At 62.0% G+C, this 24,827-nt stretch overlaps 1 protein-coding gene across 1 annotated transcript; it reads left to right on the top strand.

Moving 5' to 3' along the window:
- Positions 1-2,758: 2,758 nt before the first annotated feature.
- TET3 (tet methylcytosine dioxygenase 3) lies at positions 2,759-24,132 on the top strand. Its single transcript, XM_039702641.1, has 10 exons — positions 2,759-2,971; positions 14,352-16,581; positions 18,816-18,906; positions 19,190-19,283; positions 19,681-19,889; positions 20,445-20,595; positions 20,939-21,028; positions 21,121-21,258; positions 21,591-21,927; positions 22,245-24,132. Exons 2-10 carry the CDS (start codon positions 14,397-14,399, stop codon positions 23,978-23,980), a joined length of 5,031 nt encoding a protein of 1,676 aa, XP_039558575.1. The 5' UTR covers positions 2,759-2,971; positions 14,352-14,396; the 3' UTR covers positions 23,981-24,132.
- Positions 24,133-24,827: the final 695 nt, after the last annotated feature.

The following is a 24,827-nucleotide window of genomic DNA, read 5'->3' as shown; positions in this document are numbered from 1 at the left end:
AAAGAAGCAAAAAAAAAAAAAAAAAAGAAAAAAGGAAAAGGGGGGTGGAAGAAAGGAGGGGTGGGGTTAAAGGCGGCGAGGCAGCACCCCGGTTTTTGGGGGGGGTGTGGGGCGGGAGGGGTGGGGAGACAGCGGGGCCGCCCCCCCCGAGGTGGGGATTAAAACTGGGGGTGACCCGCGGCTCTGTCCCCCAGAAGCGGCGGTGCCCCCGCGCCGGGGGTCGCGGTGACCCCGCCATGTCGCTGTCGCCGGGCTGGGGGCTCGGGCAGCCCGGGCCAGCCGCCCCCCCGGCCGGGGGGAGCCCCCAAATGTGACGCTGCCCCCCCCGGGATGGAGACGGAGAGGCTCGGCAGGGAGGTGAGCGACCCCCGGCTCCCCCGAGCCCCCTGTCGTGCCCGCTTTTTGGGGGGATTTGTGACCCCTTTGTCACGGCCGCGCCGCTCGGAGGGGGCTGGGGGGGCGGGCAGGGACAGCCCCCCCTCGGTGGTTGGGTTTGCGGGGGTTTTTTAAGGGTATTTCCGTGGGAAATGGGACTTTCTGCTGCCTTAAAGGCCACTTGGGTGCCTTAAACACACCCCCAAAAAAATAAAAAAATTTCAGCTCGTCCCCGGGGCATCCCCAAAGCAGCGCCGCGGGACGGGCGGAACAAAACCCAACTTTGAGCCGAATTCCCGGGGATTTCTCCCAAAACGCTGCCCGGGTGCTCCCCAAAAACGAGGGGGTGCCAAGGGAGGGGGAGGCAGAGCCGTGCCCGGGCTGGAACCGCGATTTCACATTTTGTGCCCACGCAAAAAACAAAAAAGGGGGAGAGCTGCTCCAGCTGGGGGTCCCCGCCCGGGAGGGACAAACATCTGCCTGGCGTTGATCTCGCTGCTTTTCCCCCTCTAAAAACCCCAAATCCGGTGCTGCTTTGCGCTTTTTTTGGCGCTTTTGAGGTGAATCCCGGGGTTTTTCCCTCGTGGGAGGCTGGCACGGGTTGGCACGGATCTTGGCACGGACCTTGGCACGGCTGGCTCGGCGGGGCAGGGCGAGGACTTTGCCCTTGCTGCAAAAACCCGAAACCCCAGCGTTTGTTCGGCCGCGGCGCTTCCCCAGGCAGATTTTGGGGGGAAAAGAGGATTTTTGGGATGTTCCCTTGGTGCCGGTGGCCCGGGCCGGGCGTGCCGCGGTTCCCACGGCCCGGAGTCTCTCCCAGCACCAGTCCCACCAGTTTCACCAGTTCCTCCGGCTCGGCCAGCCCCGCCGCGGCTCCTCTGTCCCCCCGGGGCTCATTTCCAGCTGTTCCCCATCCCGAGGGAGGAAGAGGAGGAGGAGGGTGGCACAGGGCGAGGCTGAGCTCTCAGACCCTCTCCTGCCTTCCCGGGGTGGCTTTCCCGCTCATTTGCATAACTAATCACCTCTTGGGAAGCCGCTCGTTGGCGCGGGCCGAGGGGAGGATGCTCCGGGCCGACCCCTTCAGCTCCGGGGAGCAAATCCTAAATAAACCCCGCAGAAATCCCCATTCCCAGCAGGGACGGGCACACCACGGCCCCAAAACCACCGGGGATGGGATGAGGGGCAGCTCAAGAGCATTCCGGGTGTTGGGAATTCCCGTTCATCGCCCAAATGAGATCCCCTAAATGAGTTTGGGTGATAAATCCTAAATAAACCCCACAGAAATCCCCATTCCCAGCAGGAACCAGCCCTGGACTTGGGTAAATCCAAGCGTTGCCTCGGTTTAATCCAAGCCTGGACTGAGATTTATCCAAGCCTAGACTCAAGTTTATCCAGCTCTGGACTTGGGTTAATCCAAGCCTGGACTCAAACCTGGACTTGGGTTAATCCAACCCTTGACTTGGGTTTATCCAAACCTGGATTTGGATTTGGATTTATGCAAACCTGGACTCAGGTTTATCCAGACCTGGTCTTGGGTTTATCCAGGTCTGGATTTGTGTTTATCCAAACCTGAATTTGGGTTAATCCAAGCCTGGACTGAGGTTTATCCAAGCCTAGACTCAGGTTTATCCAGACCTGGTCTCGGGTTAATCCAAACCTGGATTTGGGTTAATCCAGCTCTTGACTTGGGTTTATCTAAGCCTGGACTGAGATTTATCCAAGCCTGGACTGAGGTTTATCCAAGCCTAGACTCAGGTTTATCCAAACCTGGTCTCGGGTTTATCCAAGCCTGGACTCAGGTTTATCCAAGCCAAATGACCAATGTTCCCCAATTAACGCACCCAAATTAACAATTAATGATGTTCTCGGGGGTTTAATGGCAGGAGGATATTGGGGTTGGGTGTAAAGAGCTTTTTGGGGCTCCCCCGGCTGCGTTTGGGGTTTTTGGCTGCTCCCACCCCTGCCGCAGTTCCCTGGGGGACAGTGACACAAAGAGCGGGGTTTGGGGGTCCCGTGACCCCATTTTGGGGTTGGGGGTCGCGTGGCTGTGTCCCTGTCCGTGTCCCCCTTGTGTGCCACCTGCACCTCCCTCGTGTCCCCACATCCCCTTTGTGTCCCCCGCCGTGTCCCCTTCGTGTCCTCCCGTGTCCCCTTCATGTCCCCTCTGTGTCCCCTCTCATGTCCCCCTCATGTCCCTCTCATGTCCCCCCTCATGTCCATCCCCCTGTCCCCTTCATGTTCCCCCTCATGTCCACCCCCGTGTCCCCTCTCATGTCCCCTCCATGTCCCCATCGTGTCCCCTCTCATGTCCCCCTCTGTGTCCCCTTCATGTCCTCTCATGCGCGTGGGGGGGAAAAGGAGGAGGAGGAGGAAGAAGAAGGAGGAGGAAGGAGGAGGAGGAGGAAGGAGGGGAGAAGAAGAGGAGGAGGAGGAGGAGAGGGGGGGAGCAGGGATGCGGCGCTCATTCCCCCCCCCGGCTGCAGCGGGGCGGCGGTGAGGGAGCGCGGAGGAGAGGGAGACAAGATGGCTTCCTCCTGAGGGCCGGAGCCGTGCGGGGCCGGCGGGGGCTGCGGGGCAGCGCGGGGGCAGCGGCGAGGTAAGCGCACCCCTTCCCCGCTCCAGAACACTCCCCTTTCACCCCCAAAATCCCCCCAAAAAACCCCAATCTCTCCTTGGGCTTGCGGGGCGGTGCGGGGGAGGTTAAAGACCCCCCCCCGCGGTGCTGGCGGCCCCGCGGGGCCGAGAGGACAAAGCGGCGGGGCCTGGGGAGGGCCCCGCGCCCCCGCCCCCGATTTGGGGCTGTTTTCCTTCTTTTATCCCTTTAATTTCCCTCCAGCATCGCTTCGTGGTGGGGGGGGGGAAGGTGGGGGTGGCGGATAGGGGCGGGAGGGCGATAAACCTGCACCCCCCCCCATTCTCGCCCCCCCATATCGTTAATTCCCCCGTGTGCTTTTTCTCCTTTATTAACCATTATTTCCATTAACCCCTCCCGGCCGTGCCCCGAAATGTGCTGAGCTCAGAGGTGCGGCGGGGGGTGGGGGGGGTGATGCGAACAAGGGCGATGAGGCTCCCCGCCGTGACGTCACCGTGACGTCACCCGCGCCGGTGGCAGCTGTCATCCCTCGCCGTGACGAAGTCCCGGGGTCCGGCGCGGGCACCCCCCGCTTCCCGTCACGGTGGTGGGCAGCAAAACCAGCTGCTCCTGCTCAGGGGGGTCTCACCCACCCGCCCAGGCGGTGATTTTGGTTATCCCGGCACTTCGGTTATCCCACATCCCCAGCGGGTGCTGGTGGCTCCAGGGGACGTCGCCGAGGTCAGCGTTGCCAAAAACCGGAGTTGGGAGCCGGCGGTGAGCGGCTTTTTTGGCAGCACGTGCTTTCGGCAGGGGACAGGGATGCTGCTTGGCATCTCGCGGCCGGCGCGTGCGCCCGCCAACGCCGGAGCTGCCTCCGGATGCCGTGCAAAAAAAAACCAAAAAAAACCCCCAAAAATCAGAAATCCTTCCCAGAGCCGCCGGCAGGTGCCGGGGCGGTGGGATGCGGTGAGCCCCGAGGTTGCATCATGCTGGGAAGGGCTGGGCAGAGTCCTCCAGGTTGTTGTGGTGGCCCCATAAAGGAGCCCCGCTCTTGGCCTTTGGCTCCTCGTTAGCCGGGACGAGGTTTGTTTTTCGGATTGCCCGACATGGACTCTTTCTGGAAGGTAATTAAGGGGGCAAGGTGGCTCTGGTGGGCCCCCAGCGGTCTGGCCTTTCCTTTGAGGGGCTTTGCTGGCCCAGCTGGGAATGGGGATGGCAAAGTGGTGGCACGATGGCTCTGGGACGTGTGGTTGTGCTGCGGGTCTGTGTCCCAAAAAGGCCTTGCTGGGGTGTCCCTGGTGCTGGCACACTGGGGGTGAGCTGTCCCCATGGCACTGGGGTCCCCAGTCCTTGTCCCCGTGGCGCCAGGGTCCTTGGTCGTGGTTCTGCATGTGCTGCAGTCCCCAGTCCTTGTCCCCATGGCACCGGGGTCCCCAATCCCCTTCCTGCATGTACTGCAGTCCCCAGTCCTTGTCCCTATGGCATCAAAGACCCCAATCCCCTTCCTGCATGTGCTGCAGTCCCCAGTTCTTGTCCTCCTGGGGTCCCTGGTGCCCTCTCTGTGTGTGCTGGGGTGCCTGCTCCCTCTCTCCGTGCCTTTGGGATGTTCAGACTCCTTCCTGCACGTTCCAGTGTTCCCATTCCCGGATCCCCGGTCCCCATCCGTGTGATGTCGGCGTGCTCCGTCCCCTGCCCGTGTGTGCCAGGGTGCCCTGTCCCCGTGGCAGTGTGTGTCCCTGTCCCCACAGCCCTGGGGCTCCCTGTGGGAGTCTCCCAGTCCCTATTCCTGCTGCATCCCTGGTTCCCTGTTTGTGTGTGCCAGTGTCCCCATCCCTATGGCAGCGGTGTCCCTTGTCCCCCTCCTGTGCACGCTTGGCTCCCTGTTCCTGCAGGCATTCCTGATCCCTTCCCTGCCTGTGCAGGGTCCCTTGTCCCCATCCCCATGCCATTGGGGTCCCCAATCCCTTCCCTGCATGGACAGGGCTCCCTTGTCCCCATCCCCACGCCATTGGGGTCCCTTGTCCCTATTCCTATGCCATTGGGGTCCCCAATCCCTTCCCTGCATGGACAGGGCTCCCTTGTCCTCATCCCCATTCCCCTGGGGTCCCTTCCTGCCTGTGCAGGGTCCCTTGTCCCCATCCCCATTCCCCTGGGGTCCCTTCCTGCCTGTTCAGGGTCCCTTGTCCCCATCCCCATTCCCCTGGGGTCCCTTCCTGCTGTGCTGGCTCCCTTATTCCTGTGACATTGGGGTCCTCGGTCCCAGCACGTGCCAGCTGTCCCTGTGGCACTGGGGTCCCCATTCCCTGTCCCTGCCGTGTCCCTCTCTCCGTGTGTGCTCAGGGTGTCCCCTCAAGGGGCCAGCACCAAACCCAGCGTCCCTGTCCCCTCGCTGTCCCCACTGTGACGAGGGAGATGCCCCCAGACCCCCCTGGGGACACCCCCTGCTCCCTCCCGTGCCGGCGCTTTCATCTCGCTGCTGTGAGCTCTGTGTAGAAGGGTGCCAGACCGTTTCTGGGGATGAAAGAGCTTTTTTTATTTATCCCCCGCTGCCCGGGCCGGCGTCCAAGGGGAGATGCAATGAAACGGGAGGAGGCTGGAGGTGAAACAGCTGCGATGGGCCCCGTCCCCGCTCCACATCTGCCTGCCACACCTCTGCCAGCCCTGCACGCCCGGCTCAGCCCTCTGCTCCTCTGTCCCCGGGCCAAAATCCCCTTTTCCTGGGCTGGGATTGGCAGGGCTGTCGGAGGGAGCTGGGGACAATGCAGCGTGTTTGTTTGCTACAGCTAAAATGGCAGTTCTTAAGGGGAGAAAAAGAGAGCGAGAGCCAAGTGCTTCTGCACATCCAGTCGCCGCATCTTTTGATTAAATGAGATTTTGCTGTCGAAGGGGGGAGCTGGGGACCACGAGCTCCTGAGCCTGCAGTTCCCATCGCAGCCAAACGAGGGGAAAAAAAAAATCTGAACCACCCTGAGCTCTGAAAATGCTGTTAAAAAAAAAAGAAATTGATTTTGGAGCAAGTTGTAAATGCTGCAGTTGTCAGCGTGAAGGCCATGGGGTGGCCGGAGGGTTTGTCACCTCAGGGCTGGTGGCACTGTCTGCTCTGCTTCTCAGGCTGGCTGGAAAGGATGGAGAAACATCCCAGGAGCTGGGATGGGGCAGGGAATGTGGGGCAGGATGAGCGAGGGGCTCCAGAGGTGGGGCAGGATGAGTGAGGGGCTCCAGAGGAACCCACTGGTGTTGCAATTAAAGCCTCTGCACTTAAGGCCATTTTGAAGCCACTGCAGTTAAAGCTCAGGCGCCTAAACCCGCACCAATTAATGCCGTTGCAATTGAAGGCCCGGCACTTAATTAACCCCCTGGCTGCACCAGTCCTGGTGGCAGTGCCGGCTTCTCCCAGCTGTGCCAGGCGTCTCCATGAGCCTCCCTGGTTGGGATGGTTGGTGTGGGAGCACGCTGGGAGCAGCCTGTGCCAGCTGGGGAGCACTGGGAGCACTGGGAGCATCCTATCTGCCCTCTGGATTGCCCTCGGGATCACGTTGGGATCACCCTGGGAGCACGCCTGCCCTCTGGATCACACTGGGATCCCACTGGGACTGCACTGGGATCACACTGGAATCACACCTGCCCTGTGGATCTCCCTGCTCCCTCCTGGATCCCACTGGGATCCCACTGGGATCATACTGCGATCATGCCACCTGCCCTTGGATCTCCCTGCTCCCCCCTGGATCTCACTGGGATCATACTGGGATCCCACTGGGATCACACTGGGATCACACCTGCCCTGTGGATCTCCCTGCTCCCTCCTGGATCCCACTGGGATCCCACTGGGATCACGCCTGCCCCTGGATCTCCCCGCCTCCCCGAGGCTGGCGGGCCGAGCACGCTGCCTGCCCGCACATGGCTTTTTTTAGGTTTACAAACACCACGGCCCCGTGCACGCGCCGCTTCCCCCTCCTTCCTTCCCCGTGAGTCATCAGCCCCGGCTCCGGCGTTCCCCCGTGCTGCTGCTGACCCCAGCAAGGTGGGGGAAAAGAGGCAAAACCAGATTTCATTTTGCCATTCTTTCACCATTTGGCGTTTCCCCCCCTTGGTGCTGCTGACCCCAGCGAGGGGGGGAAAAGAAAAAAAAGGCAAAACCAGATTTCGTTTTCCTGTCCTTTCACCGTTCCCGTTTCCTCTTTTGGCGAGCAGGATGGGGAGGGTGAGGGTGGCTGCCATCCCACCGTGGGTGGTCTGCGGTGAGGTGTTTTTGGCGAGGACCACGGCGTGGTCGGAGGGTGGGAAGGGTTGGAACGTCACCGGCTGCCCCGGCGTCCTCACCCTTTGCTGGTCGTGTTTCTGTGGTGTCGCGTTTGCGGCGACGCCGATCGCTGCGGTTCTGGGGATGGCTGAGAAGGAGCTGCCGAGACCCCAAAATGTTGGCAGAGCTGTTGGCAAGAGACTCCTGGGGGCCCGGCAGTGGAGATGCCAAACCCCCGCGCTGAGCTCATGGCTGAGGTGGCCCCGGTGACTCAGCAGAGCCCGCGCTGACTCAGCGGCCCCAGCCCCCGGGAGCCGCTGCGATAGCGGGAGAGCTTGAAATTTTTGGGTAGAAAAAGGGATTTCTTTGTACAGCGTGCTGCACTTCGCTGATGCCGTGCTGCCAACACATTTTTCCTCCCCGTGCGCCTTCCTCCAGCTTGGGGAAAGGGATTTCATCCGAAGGGGCAGCGTCTCCTGCCTGCCAGAGATGCTGTTCCCCGCGGGGAGCGGGCCGTGGCGGCGAAACCAGCTGCGGCTTTGGCAGGGGAGGCGTTTGCCCGGCTGCCAGGCGGGGCAGGGCCCGGCTCCCACTCATCTCCCGGCTCCTGCCCGCCGGCCGGCGCGCCAGCGACCTGCCCGTGCTTGCCAGGTGGGAGGGCGGCGGCACACGTGGTTCTCCTCCTCCTCTTCCTCCTCCTCCTCTGCCGAAGGTCGGGCTGTGCGCGGTGTGAGGAGCCCCAGGGAGGGGGGGCACGGCAGCATCCCCCAGGTATGACAGCATGGGGATGACCTGGAGGGGAGATGAGCGCCCATGGGTGCAGGCTGGCACATCCCTGACTTGCACCTGGGGACCAGGAGGGTGCAAGGATTCCTCTTCTGTTCCAAGCCTTGGAAACCGGGGTGCAGTTTGGTCAGTGTGGCTGTGGGAAACCCTTCCTCCTTGCTCATCCAAATCTGGCTTTCCCCCTGATTTCACCAAAGCAGTTGGAGGGGTGGGAGTGCCCCCACGGGGGGCTGGAGGGGCTGGGAGGGGACGGAGCCTTGTCCTGTGGGGAATGCTGTGTAATTGGGCTGGAGTGGGATGGGAAGTGCAGCTGGGCCAGGTGGCAGGTGAGGAGAGCCCTCAGGCCTTCCCCACACAGCTCCTGTGCTTCCACTTCCTTCCCATATGTGTCCTCATCCTTCCCTGTCCCTGCCTCCTTCCTCCTGTCCCCCTTCCCATTCTTTGCCTTGTTTCCCTTCCTCCCCATCCCCATCTTCCTTTTCTATCCCCCCTTCCCCTCCTTGCCTGTCCCCTTTCTCCCATTCCTTTTTCCCCTTCCTTCCCTTTTTCACCTTTCTCCCCATTTCTCTTCATTCCCTTCATTCCCCATCCCCTTCTTTCCCTTCTCCTTCCCCTTTCCTTCCTCCTTCATCTCCTTCCCCTCATCTCCTTCCTCTTTGCCTTCATCTCCTGCCCCATATTCTCCTTGCACTTCCCTCTTCCTCTTTCCCTTCCTGTGCCTCCTCCCCTTCCCCTTTCCCTTCTCCCCTTCCTTTCCCCTGCTCTCCATCCCTGCTTTCCCTTCCCCGGCTCGGAGCAGGCACGGTGGTTCAGCCTTGCCGAGCCAGCCCCGCTGCCAATCTGGGAGCCAGCACGAGGGCAGCCAGCTGTGTTTAAGGAAAAAACCGCTTCGAGAAACAAAAATAGTCCCGTGGGGTGGTTTTCATTTTTTTCCCCTCCTTTTTTTTCCCTTTTCAAGAGCTCGGCTCCCGGCCGGGGCCGGCGGCTGTGCCGTGCCAAGCCTTCCCCCGTGCCCGCGCCAGCTGGCGGCTCCCGGCTGGGCTCGGCGCCGCGCTGGGAGGGCACAGAGTGCTGGGAGCACCCGCCGTGGCTCCCCAAAAACTGCTCTGCTGGGAGCGGCCGCTGGGAGCATCCCCGAGTGCCCCTGTCCTGCTCCGAGTGTCCCTTCTGTCCTGCTCTGAGTGTCCCTGTGCCGGGTGTCCTGCTCCGAGTGTCCCTTCTCGTGTCCCTGCTCTGTGTTCCTGCCCCAAATGTCCCTGCCCTGAGTGTCCCTGCTCAGGTGTCCCTGTTCCGTGTCCCTGCTCCATATCCCTGCCCTGAGTGTCGCTGCTCCGGGTTTCCCTGCCCTGGTATCCCTGCTCTGAGTGTCCCTTCTTTGAATGTCCCTGCCCCAAGTGTCCTGACCCCAATCATCTTCACCTCGAGCATCCCCCCCAAACATTCCAACCCTAAGCATTCCTGCTTCGAACATCCCCTTGCTGAGCATTCCTGATCCCAAAATCCTCACCCCAAACACCCCAACCCCAAGCATCCCCACTCTTGAGCATTCCCACCCTGAGCCTCCATTCCCCAGCCATCCTGACCCCGAACATCCCCACCTCAAACATCCCTTCCAAAAGGGAAAACACTTTTCCTGGGGGAAACGAGGTAGTTGGAGGTGGGAACAATCTTTTTTTCCACCTTGAAAAAAACCCTCCATCTCCCTCAGAAGCCCCTGGTACAGGTGGGATGGGGAGTGGGACTATACCACATTCCAGCTGGTCATACCCCTACAGGAGGAGGAAAAGGGGGTGCAGTGGTGGCTGGGTGGGAAGGGCCGTGCCCATGGGGGTCTCCAGAAGCGCTCCTGACTGGAGCAGAGCAGAGCCGTGCTTCCCACGGCGGAAATCAGCTCAGCTCCCTCGGTTACTCCGGCTTTTCTCCGGGCTAAACGAGGACAGGAGCGGCTCAGCCGGGGTCAGCCGGGGCCACGGAACAGCTCGGGAAACGGGGCGGGAGAGGGGCGGGACCGCGACGGGCACCGCGGCGGGCCGGGGGACCGGGGGACCCGGGGGCTCTCCCTGCCCTCACTCAGCACTCCACCTTCCCACATTTCCTTGAACTCCCCTTCTCAGGGGTGGCAAGTTGGATTGAGGTCAGCTGCTCCTCTGCGGCCTGCCTCCTGCTTCTCCTTTCCCTTCATCTCCTTCCCCTCATCGCCTTCCTCTTTGCCTTAATCTCCTTCCCCACGTTCTCCTTCCACCCCCCTGTTCTCCTTCCTCTGCCTCCTCCCCTTCCTCCTCCTCCTGTCCGGTGTGATCCCAGCAGCGTTCCCATCCCTGGCACAGCCCTTGGGTTGTTATTGTCGTGTCTGCAGCGCTCAGGGCTTCCCCCGGCCGTGCCCCAAAGCCACCATCCCAACGGAGGAGGATCCCCGGGGTGGGTGCCAGAGGAGGAAAACCACAATCCGAGCGCCGGGGCTGGCCGGGCTCCACCGCAGCGGGGCCGGCAGCCAAAGCTCCTCTTGGCCGGCCCGCGCCGCCGGCTGGCAGCGGCTCCTGCTGACCTCCGGGCCGTGCCCTCGCTGCAGCCCTGGCTCACCGTGTCCCCAGAGCCACCCCAGAGCCACCCCAGTGCCCCCAGAGCCACCCCAGTGCCCCCAGAGCCACCCCGGTGCCGCTGAGAAGGGAGCGCCGGGGCTGGCCGGGCTCCACCGCAGCGGGGCCGGCAGCCAAAGCTCCTCTTGGCCGGCCCGCGCCGCCGGCTGGCAGCGGCTCCTGCTGACCTCCGGGCCGTGCCCTTGCTGCAGCCCTGGCTCACGGTGTCCCCAGAGCCACCCCGGTGTCCCCAGAGCCACCCCAGAGCCACCCCGGTGCCGCTGAGAAGGGCCCAGCATTGCCACCGAGCTTCCTCTGCCCCCAGGTTCTCCACTTTGATTCAAATCGTGTGGTTTTTGCATGGGATGGCACCAGGCTGTGTGTGTGCTCCGTTCTCTGCGGCTCCTGACCCGTTTGGCTCCTGCCAAGGGGTTTGACAAACTCCCAGATATTTGTTTTGGGGGATTTTTGGGGAGTTCCCTGGTGTGGGGGAGCGGGTGGTTTTGGGAGGATGAGGGATTTAAACTCCATTTCCCTGCTGGCTTTGGGTGGGTTTGGTTTGTTTTTTTTTTTTGTAGCAGCAAAAAGAGTTGAAAGGAATAATTTGGAAAAGTGGAAAAATAAAGGCAGAAAAGCGGGTTTGGAACTTGGGATGCATGGATGGATGGATGGATGGATGGATGGATGGATGGACGGAGGGATGGACAGCCAGATGGATGGATGGAGGGATGGATGATGGATGGATGATGGATGGATGGATGATGGATGGATGGATGGATGGACGGATGGACGGACAGATGGAGGGTTGGATGGCCAGATGGATGGAGGGAGGGATGGATGGATGGATCCATCCATCCATCCCTCCCTCCCTCCCTCCCTCCCTCCCTCCCTCCCTCCCTCCCTCCCTCCCTCCCTCCCTCCCTCCCTCCCTCCCTCCCTCCCTCCCTCCCTCCCTCCCTCCCTCCCTCCCTCCCTCCCTCCCTCCCTCCCTCCCTCCCTCCCTCCCTCCCTCCCTCCCTCCCTCCCTCCCTCCCTCCCTCCCTCCCTCCCTCCCTCCCTCCCTCCCTCCCTCCCTCCCTCCCTCCCTCCCTCCCTCCCTCCCTCCCTCCCTCCCTCCCTCCCTCCCTCCCTCCCTCCCTCCCTCCCTCCCTCCCTCCCTCCCTCCCTCCTTCTCCTCCTGCTGTCCGTCTGTCTGTCCGTCCGCCGGTCCGTACGTGCGCGCGGCGCCGGCGCTCATGGCTCCCGCAGCTGCTGTGGCGGGGGGCGGGGAGGGCCGGGGCTCCCGGGGCTCCCGCGGCCCCGCTCGCTCTTTCCTGCCCCGGACGGTGCCGGTGCCGCCTCCCGGCCCTGCCCCCGTAAGTGCCGCCGGGCCGGAGGTGTCCCGGGCCCGCCCCGAGCCCCGCAGCCGCGTTGAGTAGTCCCGGGCCCGCCCCGAGCCCCGCAGCCGCGTCCCGGGCCCGCCCCGGGCCCCGCAGCCGCGCTCGCCGCGTCCGAGCGGCTCCGGGCTGTTCCCAGGGAGCGCAGCCCAGGCTGGAACCGCTCCAAGCCGGGCTCAGCCTGTGTGTGCTTGATTTTTTTTTTTCTCTCCCTTCCTTCTGTTTAAGGCATTTAAACTGGGGGGGATTTAAAGAGGGAGGGAAAACGGATTGTTTTTTTAAAGTTGTTGTGCTCACGGGGATTTTTTTCCCCTTCTGTAGCGCCCGGAGGATGCAGAGGGGGATGTGCAGGAGCAGCCGGGTTAACCCCGACCATATCGCTTGGTTTTCTCTTTATTTTAATTTATTTCCTCGCCTCCCCAGCTTTTATCCTTTCTCGGGGTGAATGGAAGGAGGTTTGGGAACTTTGGGCAGGCAGAACTTTTTCCGAGGAAAATAAGCTGAGGGCGGAGGAATTGGTGCCAAGGCAGCGAGGGGAGATTGCTGCGGGGAGTGCGTGGGGAAGGGGAGGGAGGATCGATTTTTGGGGAGAAGCTGCGGGGTCTTAACATCCCCCAGCCAGCAGGGCCAGGAACAAAAGGAACTGGATGGGACAGCCAGGAAAAAATTTGGTTTTAATGTATAGATAGGTATATATGTGTGTGAAGTTTTCCCTCCACTGAACTGGGGAAGGTTGTGGCTTTCGGGTTAACCCTTTAGGAGCAGCGGGGGATGTTTGCTCCTTCCCTCAGTTCACACGATGAACTATTTTCCTACATTCCCAGCCCGGTTCCCTAACCCAGTTTACGGGCTGGAGCAGCCCAAGGTGCCTCCCTGGCCCTGCGGCTCATTTCTGGGGCTTCCCCTGCCCTTTCCCAGCAGGTTCTCCCCTGGGCAAACCCTTGGGGCCGCTCCCCACGCGGAGCAGAACAGGTTTGTATCATTTCCCTGGGCTGGCGACGCTTGGGGCACCGGGTGTCCCCGCAGCCCCTGAGAGGGGGAGCTCGGGGCGGTTATCTCCCCTTTAGCTGGGCAGGAGGAGGAGGAGGAGGAGGAGGAAGGACGGGCGAGGCCGTTCCCTGCTGGGTTTGCAAAGGAGAGCGGAGGCGTGCTGTCCCCACCCTGCCCGGCTGCGCTTTCTCCCCGGACCTGCCGGACCGGTCCCGCCTCCCCCCAGGCACCGGAGCCCCTCTGAACACCCTCAGAAAACATCACGGGGTGATGCCGTACCGGCACCGTGCTGCCCTGGGGGATTTCTGCGCGGGGGAAAAGGGTTTTTTTTTGGAAAGAGTCGTGCTGGGAGTGGTTCCTGCGAGGTTTCGCCGGAGTCAGCAGCCGTTCTTATCTCTGCAGCGTAGCGTTCTTATCTCTGCAGCGTGGCTCTGCTCACGCTCTCACCGCCAAGGGTGAAGGACTCTGCGCCGAAGCCGTGGTGCCTGAAAGGTTAAAGCAGCCACACAGGGACACTTTGAGCACCCAGAGCCATAACTTTGTATTTAACTCTGTATTTAACTCTGTATTTAACTCTGTATTTCGGCTCTCCCCAGTCTGAGCTGCGGATCCTTCCCACGGGCTGCTGGCGGCCCCGTCCAGGGGCAGGAAGCTCTGCCCACAGCCTCTGCTTGCTTTGGCATGGTTTTTCCAGTGAACTCTGCTGTATTTTTAGCTTGCCGGAAGCTCCCCCTGCTTATCAGCAAACGGCTCGATGCGCTGCCAGCACCGAAATCCCCAGTGCCGAGGTGGGACAGCGGCACAGAGACCCCCTCCATCCCTGGCAGAACCCCTTGGAGGGTCTTACGCAGTGCTGGGCTCCCCTGGTGCCACCAGCCGGCGCTGGCACGGCTGGGTGTGTTTGGTGTGTGTGTTGATACAGACGCCGGGTTATTTGAGGTGAAACAGCCCCTGGCACCGGCGTAGCCAACTCGGCGGCTTCCTGCCGTGCCGCGGCCCCCGGCGAAGGACGGCTGCTCCCGGCCGGGATGTTCGCTCCTGGCACGGCTCCAAAACCCCCCTCTCCTCCTTGTGCTGCTTCCTTCAGTGCGGGCAAACTGTGCCACGGCAGCCAGGGACACCCTGGCTGTCCCACCGCGTGCGTGGCGCCCTGGGCGGATGGTGGAAATCCCAAACGGTCCTGTGAGTGATTTCGAAAGCGGGCGGCGGGGTGGGGACGTGGGTGGCACGGTGGAAAGTGGCTGTCCTCCCAGCCAAGCCGGGCAGAACCCGCGTGGCTTTGCTGGTGGCACTTCCTCGCGTGGCTCGTCCGTGTCTTCATCCCCCTGGTCACAAAATGAGATGGGGAAAGGGGAACTAAAGGAAACAGAAGGGAAAGATTAGGGTTGGGGCACGTGGAGATGCTCATGTCTCTTCTCTGTCCCTCCTCACAGACAGGTTCGGCGGGCAGCGCGGTTGATGGACCCAGCAGAAGCCAAATGGAAGAAGGGCCAATTAATTATGTGGAAGAAAGGCGGCTGAAGGAGGGCAGCGGGCTCAGCCTGGTGAATGGGGGCCGGCCGGAGGCGGGGGGTACCGTGCTGATGGAGCCCAGCGGGTGGTCGCCGGGCCAGCCGCCCACCACTGGCAAAGCCCACCTGGAAGACGTCCGGAACCTAGTGGCCTTCTCGGCGGTGGCCGAAGCCGTTTCCTCGTACCGGCTCCCTCCGCCGGGCTCGCCGTCGCTGCTCTACGAGAAGTTCGACTCGGAGATGAGCCGGGGCGGGCTGGGCACGGCGGACGGGGTGCCCCGAGGAGAGGACCTGCACGCCCTCAAGGCCGCCCTGGCGTTGGCCAAGCACGGTGTGAAGCCCCCCAACTGCAACTGCGACGGCCCCGAGTGCCCCGACTACCTGGAATGGCTGGAGCAGAAGATCAAGACGGCTCTGGGAGAAGAGCTGGCGTCACCTCGTCCCCGCGCCGCCGCCATCCCCCCGCCTCCTCCCCCTGAAGGTGCTATCGACCCCCAGCCGGTGCCTGAGGCTGCCGAGCCGTGCCCTCCCGACGGCCTCCCCTTTTCCCAGAGTGCGTTGACCATCGCCAAGGAGAAGAACATCAGCCTGCAGACCGCCATAGCCATCGAAGCCCTGACGCAGCTGTCGGCCGCCCTGCCCCAGCCCGCGGGCGATGGGCAGCCCCCGCCGCCGCCGCCCGCCGCCGTCCCCTTCGGCCCCGGCCCCCTCGGCCCGCCGGGGGCCGCGTGGCAGCGAGGGGACGAGCCCCGGTACCCACCCGAGCCGGGAGCAGCACCTGAGCCATTTTTCGGCGCGGCACCTCCGCGGGGGAACTTCGCGGCCCCGTGGGGGCTGGAGGCCGAGGGGGCAGCGGGGGCTGGAGACCCCATGGCCGAGCTGGAGCAGCTGCTGGGGAATGCTGACGACTACATCAAGGCGGCTTTCAAGAGACCCGAAGCGACGGCCGGCAAAGTGACAGCTCCCAAAACAGAGCCCCCCGAGCGAGCACCCAGCAAAGAAGCACCGGGCGGCCCCCGCGTGCCAGCACCGCAGGAGCCTGACCTGCACAAGAAGACACAGCTGGTCCTGCAGCAGCATCTCCACCACAAGCGCAGCCTCTTCCTCGAGCAAAGCCTGGCGGCGGCGGCACCAACACCCCCGGACCGGGCCCGGCGGGGCGGGGGGGGGCCCCCCGCCCCCCCCGCCGCGCCCCCCAAGCCCTTGGAAAAGCAGCCCAAAGAGAAGAAGAAGAAAACGCCGCCCGAAAAGCCCCCGCCGGCCAAACCTCTCCGCAAGCAAGTGCAGATCAAGAAGGCCAAGCAGAAGGACTCGCAGCCGCTCTTCCCTCCCCTCTGGCAGATCAGCCTGGAGGGGTTTCGGGCGCCCGCCGAGCCCCCCGCTGAACCCCCCGCCGAAGAGATGCAAACGGAGCCGCCGCCGCCGCCGGCCTTCCCGCACCAGCCTCTTGCACTACCCCAGCCCGCCGCATGCCCCCCGCCACCAAACCCCCCGGACGGCGTCCCCCCGGCTCCCGACTCTCAGGAAAGGGGTGCCCCCGGGGGGGGCCCCCACATTCACTCAGCGCCGGCGGGCTCGACTGGCTCGGAGGAAGCTGCCCCGCCGCCAGCCAGCTCGGCTCCCATCATGGTGGATGACAAGTTGGAAGAGCTCATCCGACAATTTGAAGCCGAGTTTGGGGAGAATTTCAACCTGCCGCCCCCCGAGACGCCTGCCCCGCTCGCTGCCGGGGCTGCCGAGCTGCCGGGGGGGCCAGCACCAGCCCCGCAAGGGTCCCCCACCGTGGCCAGCACCGCGGCCACCGCCGCCCCGGCTCCCGGCAGCGCTCCCCAAGCCGGACCCAAAAGCGTCTCTCCAGGGAAGGGGCCGCTGTCAGAGCCACCCTTCACTGCCCGCTCCCCCAAACAGATCAAAATCGAGTCTTCTGGTGCTATCACCGTGGTGTCTACCACGTGTTTTTACTCTGAGGAAAGCCAAAACCCAGACGTGGACGACGTCGACAGAACGCCCACCAAGGACGAGGTGCCGCTGACGCCCACCCTGAGCGGCTTCTTGGAGTCTCCGCTGAAATACCTGGACACGCCGACCAAAAGCCTCCTGGACACCCCTGCCAAGAGGGCACAGGCGGAATTCCCCACCTGTGACTGCGTTGGTGAGCCAGCAGCCGTGCTGGGGAGGGTGGCAGAGGTGGCTGTGCAGGGTGGGGTTGACCTGGGAAGGTAACGGAAGGATGGCATCAGCAAAGCCCCGATGTGTGGGGAGGAAAGGCCCTCACGTGGTGAAACCCTGGTGCTGTGGAGCTCCCTTTTGCTTTCTCTTCTCCTCTCTTGTTTTTAAGGTTGGATGGAAATGGCTGTGTCACCACGGGGGTGGCACTGGTGTCACTGGCTGGGCTGGGGCTGGGGGTTGGATGAGCAGCAAAACCAAAGGGCTGTTGGGTTTTTCTCCTATTTAACCTTAACCAGCTGAATCCCCCAAATCCATGGTGGTCCCAGTGTCCAAATCCACCTAAACTCCCTCTCACCTGGTTATTCCTGCTGTTTTCAGCCAAATTAGCTGGTTCAGGTTGCTTTGAGTAGCCCAAACTTTGGTTTGATGCTTGTGCTTGTCACTGGAGAAATACTTGCTGCTGAGATGCTGCCTTGTTCACTGCCAGTCCCACCAGGATTCATTGAAAAATCACCAAACTCTTGGATTTGTGTGTGTTTTTTCTGGTTATTTTTGGTGTGCATTGGCATTTGTTAGACTTTGCAGCAAGTGCTAGAGAATTCCTGCCCAGTCCTTCCAGTCCACCTCCATCCGAGCGTGGGGAGCTGGATATTCCCTCCCCAAAATTTAGAGTGGACATATGTGCTGCCCTGGGAGCAGCAGGGTGAGGATTTGGGGGCATCCAGCTGGAAAAACAACCCCCCCAGTGCTGGGAGGGGATGCCCTGGGCTAAGCACAGGCTGCACTTTATTAGTGGGGCTTGTGATTTTTTATTTATTTGTTCGTGAATGGCAGCAGGAATGAGCCCAAACTCCATGGAGAGGAGGGAAAGCTTTCCTGAAGCCACTCAAACCCAACCTTAGAGTTTGCCAGGAAAAGATTTGTTTAGGGGCTGGGAGAGGGGGCATTCCCCCCCTTCCCCTTCTCTGTTTTCTCAAGGAAAAGCTGTGGAAGAAAGAAATGCAGCAGGAGAGGGCTCGGTGCTTTATTGGGCGCGGGAGCTGTTGGAGGCTGTAACAAAATGAGCTTTTTCCAAGCATCCCATATTGATCCCTGTCTGGACAGCTGCAGCCCAGCTGAGCCTGGCTTTCTCCTCAGCCTGGCTCGCGGCCAGCTGGACATGATGGGAATGAAAATCAGGGTGGTGAGAGCAGAGGGATGCAAAGACAAACCAGCCCTGGCCGTGGTGCAGGCCACATCCCAGCTGGTGGTTTTGGAACATCCCCATGTGCTGGGGCTGCCTGGGGCATCCCTCACTTCCCACCCCGGCTCCTTCATGCCCTGAAAGCCCCTGGGGGTTTGCTGTCTGCAGGGCTGTGTCCCAGTGTCCTTCTCCTGCAGCCCCAGGATCCTCTTCTTGATGCCCCAGGATCCTCCTGCAGCTCCAGCATCCAACTCCTGTAGCTCCAGGATCCTTTCCTTGCAGCCCCTGGATCCTCTCCCTGCAACCCCCAAGATCCTCCTGTAGTCCAAATCCTTCTCCCATAGCCCAAACCCTTTTCCTGTAGCCTGAATTCTTCTCCCATAGCCTAAATCCTTCTCCCATAGCCCAAACCCTTTTCCTGTAGCCTGAATTCTTCTCCCATAGCCTAAATCCTTCTCCCGTAGCCCAAATCCTTCCCCTGCAGCCCAAACCCTTCCCCATGCAGCAACTCCTTCCTGGCACGGGCTCAGCCAGCTCAGGGCATCCCTTGAGCACCCCCAAATCCTCTGGGAAAGCCTAAAGCAGGCTGGAAGAGCTTCCTGCTCCCAAAATTATCCTGTGATGGCAGCACCCAGCTGGGCTGGTGCCCGTGAGAGGTCCTGGACAGGAACCTTGGGTGGGAGCAGGGTGAGGAGGGGGTTTGGAATCTGAATCTCCCACCCAGCAGAGCTGCAGCGGTCAGACCAGATTCCCTGGATGGAGCTGTGGTCAGTGCCAGGCTGCTTCCAAGGGCTGTGGCTCCTCAGGGGGTTTTGGGTCCCAAAAAGGGGTGGGTATCAATGGGTGAGGGTTTTCCAGCAGCGTTTCAGTGCTGGCAGGATCCTCCAGAGCAGGGAATGAGGAGCTGCTGTTAACAAACCCTTGATTTTTGGTGCAGAACTGCTCGGTTTGAGGGGATTTGAGTGTTTGGAATCCTTCAGGGCAGCTGGCAAGGGTGCAAACCCCAAATCTCTGTTCCCCTCCTGTCTCTGCAGAGCAAATCGTGGAGAAGGATGAGGGGCCCTATTACACCCACCTGGGCTCGGGGCCCACCGTGGCCTCCATCCGAGAGCTCATGGAGGAGAGGTGAGAGCCCCTCACGGGGCTGGGGTCCTGTCAGGGGAGTGGGGAGAGTGGCTGGGGTCCTGTCAGGGGAGTTGGAACTTGGGAGAGTGACTGGGGTCCTGTTGAGAGAGGAGTGCTTGAGAGGGTGAGTGGGGTCCTGTCAGGGGAGTGGGGATTTGTGAGGGTGCCTAGGGGCTCCTGAGGGTGTCTGGGGGCTCCTGAGGGTGCCTGGGGGCTCCTGAGGGGCCCGTGAAGGTGAGTGGGACTGTGTGTGGCTGTGGGGCTGACGGCTGTGCCCCGGCAGGTACGGTGAGAAGGGCAAGGCCATCCGCATCGAGAAGGTCATCTACACGGGCAAGGAGGGCAAGAGCTCCCGGGGCTGCCCCATCGCCAAGTGGGTGAGTGCCTCTCGTCCCCGGGCTTGTCCCCTCTGTGCCTGGCCACCAGCAGGTCCCTGTGGTGAGGGATCATCTCCCCCCCAGCAGAACCCAGTGGGAGCTGTGGGGAGCAGGGTGAGGAGGATGAGGAGGGGGTTTGGAGTCTGAATCTCCCACCCAGCAGAGCTGCAGCTCCACCATGGCCAGGGGAGGGATGCTGGATTTATGGCAAGAAGGAATTGAAGGAACCTCACTCACATCCACCCCCAGGGAAACCCCTTGGGGCTCCCCACACCCGGCACCAGGGAATGGTGTGTCCAGTGCCAGCAGCTCCTTCTGGCACAGCCAGCTCAGGGCACCCCAGGACTTGTGGGACTCCCCATCCCATGAGGTCTGACCCAGCCCCTCTGGTTCGCAGGTGATCCGCAGACACAACCAGGAGGAGAAGCTGCTGTGCCTGGTGCGGCACCGCGCCGGCCACCACTGCCAGAACGCCGTCATCATCATCCTCATCCTGGCCTGGGAGGGCATCCCCCGCACGCTGGGGGACACGCTCTACCAGGAGCTCACCGACACCCTCACCAAGTACGGCAACCCCACCAGCCGCCGCTGCGGCCTCAACGACGAGTGAGTCCCACCGGCAGCGCCCCGGGTGGGGAGGCGGGGTGGGAACGGGTACGGGATGTGGGGTATGGGATATGGGGTATGGGAATGGGGTACAGGATATGGGGTACGGGAACGGGTACGGGATATGGGGTACAGGAATGGAGTATAGGAATGGGGTATGGGGTATGGAGTACAGGATATGGAGTACAACATACAGGGTGTGGGAACAGGGTATGGGAAAGAGATGTGGGTATGGGGTGTGGAAATGAGGTACAGGAATGGGGTATAGGAATGTGGTGTGGGATGTGAGGTGCAGGATATGGGGTGCAGGAACGGGGTGTGGGAAGGAGATGTGGGAACAGGATACGGGGTACGGGATACAGAGTGTGGAAACAGGGTACGGGAATGGGGTACAGGAGCAGGGTATGGGATGTGGGAATAGGGTAGGGGAATTAGGTATGGGGACGGGGTACGGGAACAGGGCATGGGAATGGGATACGGGGCTCCCTCCCGTTCCCAGAGCTGCCGTCACCGCGCGGCACCGGCGGCTGACACTCCCACCCCATGTCCCCCCAGCCGGACCTGCGCGTGCCAAGGCAAGGACCCCAACACCTGCGGAGCTTCCTTCTCCTTCGGCTGCTCCTGGAGCATGTACTTCAACGGCTGCAAATACGCCCGCAGCAAAACTCCCCGCAAGTTCAGGCTGGTGGGAGACAACCCCAAAGAGGTGGGTGATGGAGGTGGAGCGGGGGCAGCGCCGCTGGGGTGGTGGTTTGGAGCTGCTTTCCTGTCAGGACTCTGAAAATAGGATTCCTTGTGGGGTTTTTTATGGGCGAGAGATGAGGAAAGGAAAGGTGGCACAAATGCCATTCTCTGCAGAAATCCCAGAAGACAGAGAGGCTGGAGCTTGAACAGCCAAATCCTCACGAGGAATTTAAACCACATGCTTTGTGCCGTGGTGGATATCGTGGCAAGGGTTGGCTGCTGTGTGGTGTCTGTGGGCTCTGTCCCCAATTCCATCCCTGCTGCCAAAACCCCTCGGTAACATCCTCCTCTTTTCCCTACCACAGGAAGAGCTGCTCCGGAGAAGCTTTCAGGACTTGGCCACCGAGGTTGCTCCGCTTTACAAGAGGCTGGCGCCGCAAGCCTACCAAAACCAGGTCCTGCTCACCCCAGCCCTTGGCACACAGCTGGAGTGGGTGTGGGGTGGTGCTGTTGGGGGATTTTGGGTAACCAGCTCCTCCTTCCACAGGTCACCAACGAGGATGTAGCCATCGACTGCCGGCTGGGCTTGAAGGAGGGGAGGCCGTTCTCGGGGGTGACGGCGTGCATGGACTTCTGTGCTCACGCTCACAAGGACCAGCACAACCTGTACAACGGCTGCACCGTGGTAAGCAGGCACCTGGCAGGGCTTTTTGGGGTGCTCCCCCCTAATTTGGGGTGCTCCTTTTTGAGAGGCTCCATCCCCAGTCCCGTGACTCCAGGTGTTTGGTGTGGGCGCACCTCACATGAGCTGCTCAGGTCTAACAGGGACCAGCATCTCCTGTTGTCCAACCCAAACCCCATGGGAGGTTTCCAAATACCAGCTGGGGACCAGAGCAGGTTGGGGGGATGCCAGGCTGGTGTGGCTTCACATCAGTGTGGGGAAGAAGTGTGAGGTTTGGCTCGGCCAGCACGGGCCACATCCACCAGCATCCCACTGACAGCACGTGCTCTGGCCAGGTCTGCACGCTGACGAAGGAAGACAATCGTGTGGTGGGGAAAATTCCTGAAGATGAGCAGCTGCACGTCCTCCCCCTCTACAAGATGTCCAGCACAGATGAGTTTGGCAGCGAGGAGAACCAAAACGCCAAGGTGGGCAGCGGGGCCATCCAGGTGCTCACGTCCTTCCCCCGCGAGGTCCGCAAGCTGCCCGAGCCCGCCAAGTCCTGCCGGCAGCGGCAGCTGGAGGCCAGGAGAGCTGCTGCCGAGAGGAAGAAGCTGCAGAAAGAGAAGCTGATGACACCAGAGAAGATCAAGCAGGAAGCGCTGGAGCTCCCCACGCTCCAGCCAAATGCAGGTAACGGGGGCAGAGGTGAGGTCCTGCCACCCCGAGCCGCCCGGAAAGCGCGTGAGGGGGTGGGGGTGTGGCTGGGGACGTTTTTGGGCCGCTGTGTTGTGGTGCTGGATGGCATCTCTGTGCCACCTGGGTTTTCACGAAGGTGCGAATCGATGCCGGTGCGCCAGCTGATGGCAGGTGATGCCAACCTCTGCAGCTGGCTGGCAAACCTATCACCATGGGATTTCTGAGTCTGGCCAACTGTTTTGGGGTCCCGGTTCCCCTCCGGTGGCTCCCTCGGCCGGCAGGTCACGGGGGCTGTGTGTGCTGTCCCACAGGTATGGCGTTGAAAGGCGGGATAGCCCCGCAGCCGCTGAAACCTTCCATCAAGGTGGAACCCCAGAGCCATTACAACGCCTTCAAGTACAACGGCAACGCCGTGGTGGAGAGCTACTCGGTGCTGGGCAGCTGCCGGCCCTCCGACCCGTACAGCATGAACAGTGTTTACTCTTACCATTCCTACTATGCACAGCCCAATCTGCCTTCCGTGAACGGGTTTCACTCCAAGTTCGCGCTTCCCTCCTTCGGGTATTACGGCTTTTCCAGCAACCACGTGTTCCCCTCGCAGTTTCTCAATTACGGGGCGCCCGAGAGGAGCGGGAGCAGCTGGGTCAGCAACGGCTACGAGAAGAAGCCCGACGTCTCGGCGCTGCAGGAGAACCTCAACCACACCTACGGGAACACCAATTTCCCCGAGCCCATCCCGCACAGCGTGCGGAGCAAAAACCATCACCAGCGCACCTACGAGCGAGCCAACCGCTACGCCAGCCAGCAGAAAGCGGCTGCGGCAGCGCCCGGGGCGCACAGGACTAGCTCGGGCTCGGAGGAGGCAGCGGCGTTTGCACAGAACTGTTTTGGCAGCAGGCCCATCAAGCAGGAGCCCCCAGACCCCCCGCCCGCCATCGAGCCCCTTCCCAGCGCTGCGGCCGTGCCCGGCGCTGGTTTAACGCTGCCGGCCGTCCCCGCGCACGGCACGGCGCCGGAGCAGCGGTGGAGCCCCTTCAAGGCTCCCCAGGGCACGGCTTCCCCCGAGAGGACTAGCACGGCTGAGGGCTCGTGGAGCGCGCTGGCGCCGGGCTCGGGCGGGCGGGAGAAGCTGAGCGCCTTCGATGCCGCCGTGCGCTTGCCGCCGCCGGAGAAGCAGTGGTCCAACGTCCTGGCTGGAGAGACGGCGGCAGCGGCGCACGGCTCGGGCTTGCTGCCGAAATCGTGGAGCCCCTGCAAGCTGGGGGAGACGGCGCCGGCGGGCACGGGCACCCCGGGCCTGCTGGGGTCGCTGGGGTTCAGCTCGGCTCTGCCAGGGCTCCCCGGCTTCCCCGAGGAGCCGTGGGGCTCCGTGAAGGTGGAGGAGCGGAGGACACCGGCACCCAGCCCGGGGCTGGCGGAGAAGCCGTGGGAGGCAGCGGCGGGTGAGAAGGGGGCGGCAGGGCCCCGCCAGGAGAAGCCGTGGGACCCCTTTGGCCTGGAGGAGGATCTGCCGGAGAAGGCGGTGAAGGAGGAAGAGGAAGAGGAGGAGGAAGAGGAGGAGGAAGAGGAAGAGGAGTGGTCGGACAGTGAGCACAACTTCCTGGACGAGAACATCGGCGGCGTGGCCGTGGCGCCCGCCCACGGCTCCATCCTCATCGAGTGTGCCCGCCGCGAGCTGCACGCCACCACCCCGCTGAAGAAACCCAACCGCTGCCACCCCACCCGCATCTCCCTCGTCTTCTACCAACACAAGAACTTGAACCAGCCCAACCACGGCCTGGCGCTGTGGGAGGCCAAGGTGAAGCAGCTGGCGGAGCGGGCTCGGGCCCGGCAGGAGGAGGCGGCGCGTCTGGGGCTGCCGCCGGACGCCAAAGCCTTTGCCAAGAAGCGCAAGTGGGGCGGCGCGTTGGCGACCGAGGCGCCCAGCAAGGAGAGGAGGGACTCAGTCCCCACGCGGCAGGCGGTGGCAATCCCCACCAACTCCGCCATCACTGTGTCCTCCTACGCCTACACCAAGGTGACGGGCCCCTACAGCCGCTGGATCTGAGACCGAGGCGACCGCCATGGCCCCATCTTACCTCAACCCTCGGCAGCGCCGCAGCCCGGCGTTGCTTCGTGGTGCTTTCTCCTCGGGCGCGGGGGAGAAGAAAACAAAAGTAAATAGACGAAACCGAAGCGAAACACAACAACCACAAAAAACAAAAAAAAATCCAACCCATAGGAAACGAACCCAACGCGTGTGCTTGGGAGCAGCGGAGCCGGCGCGGGCTCACGCCGTCGGAGAGCTGCGCCCGGCGAGGAGTTGGCAAAGCAAGCAAAACTTGGGTAAAAACCCAAGAGGAACGATGCTGTTTGATGATTTTAGGTAATCTCATATTTATATCTCCATCTTTTTTAATCTAGCCTCGGATGAATTTCCTAGCGTCCTTTCGCAAGGAGAGGTTTTTAATTCCACTTCAAATGGCCTGTTTGTTGGATTTGATTTTATTTTATTTTTTACTCCGATGACAACGACGAAGCCGATCTTTGAAAGAGAAGCCAATGTTGAGAAACCACCCTAATCATGAATCCAAACCAACTTGAACACCAAACCAGCTCAAAGGCAGGAGGTGACTCCCTCCAGCTCCGCCGCGTGGGGGCTGCTGGGACCGTGTGCTTTACTGTCAGCCGGACACGCTGAACATCCAATTATTTTTATTCCAAGGACCTAAAAATACCAATTTTGCAGCTGGAGGAGACCTTTCTCACAGCAACGGGAGCCCGCGAGCGAGCGGGCCGTCCCGGGATGGCGCATCTCCGCCCGGCTCTCGCCTCCGGCAGGATCGGCTCTGCCGCCGCGGAGCAAAGCCGGCGTCTCTCCTGGCGCCGGAGACCTCAGGACACGTCCGGGCTGG

This window comes from Passer montanus, unplaced genomic scaffold (assembly GCF_014805655.1).
Source record: "Passer montanus isolate IOZ18808 unplaced genomic scaffold, ASM1480565v1 scaffold158, whole genome shotgun sequence".
NCBI classification, from domain to species: domain Eukaryota; kingdom Metazoa; phylum Chordata; class Aves; order Passeriformes; family Passeridae; genus Passer; species Passer montanus.
This window is presented reverse-complemented; position numbering and strand designations above follow the sequence as displayed.

Bases quoted from the DNA above. Each gene is read 5' to 3' on its own strand.
- TET3 (XM_039702641.1), top strand. From the start codon at position 14,397: ATGGAAGAAGGGCCAATTAATTATGTGGAAGAAAGGCGGCTGAAGGAG. The intron at 20,596-20,938 runs GTGGGTGATGGA...TCCCTACCACAG, and splicing joins TGGGAGACAACCCCAAAGAG to GAAGAGCTGCTCCGGAGAAG. The intron at 21,928-22,244 runs GTAACGGGGGCA...GCTGTCCCACAG, and splicing joins CACGCTCCAGCCAAATGCAG to GTATGGCGTTGAAAGGCGGG.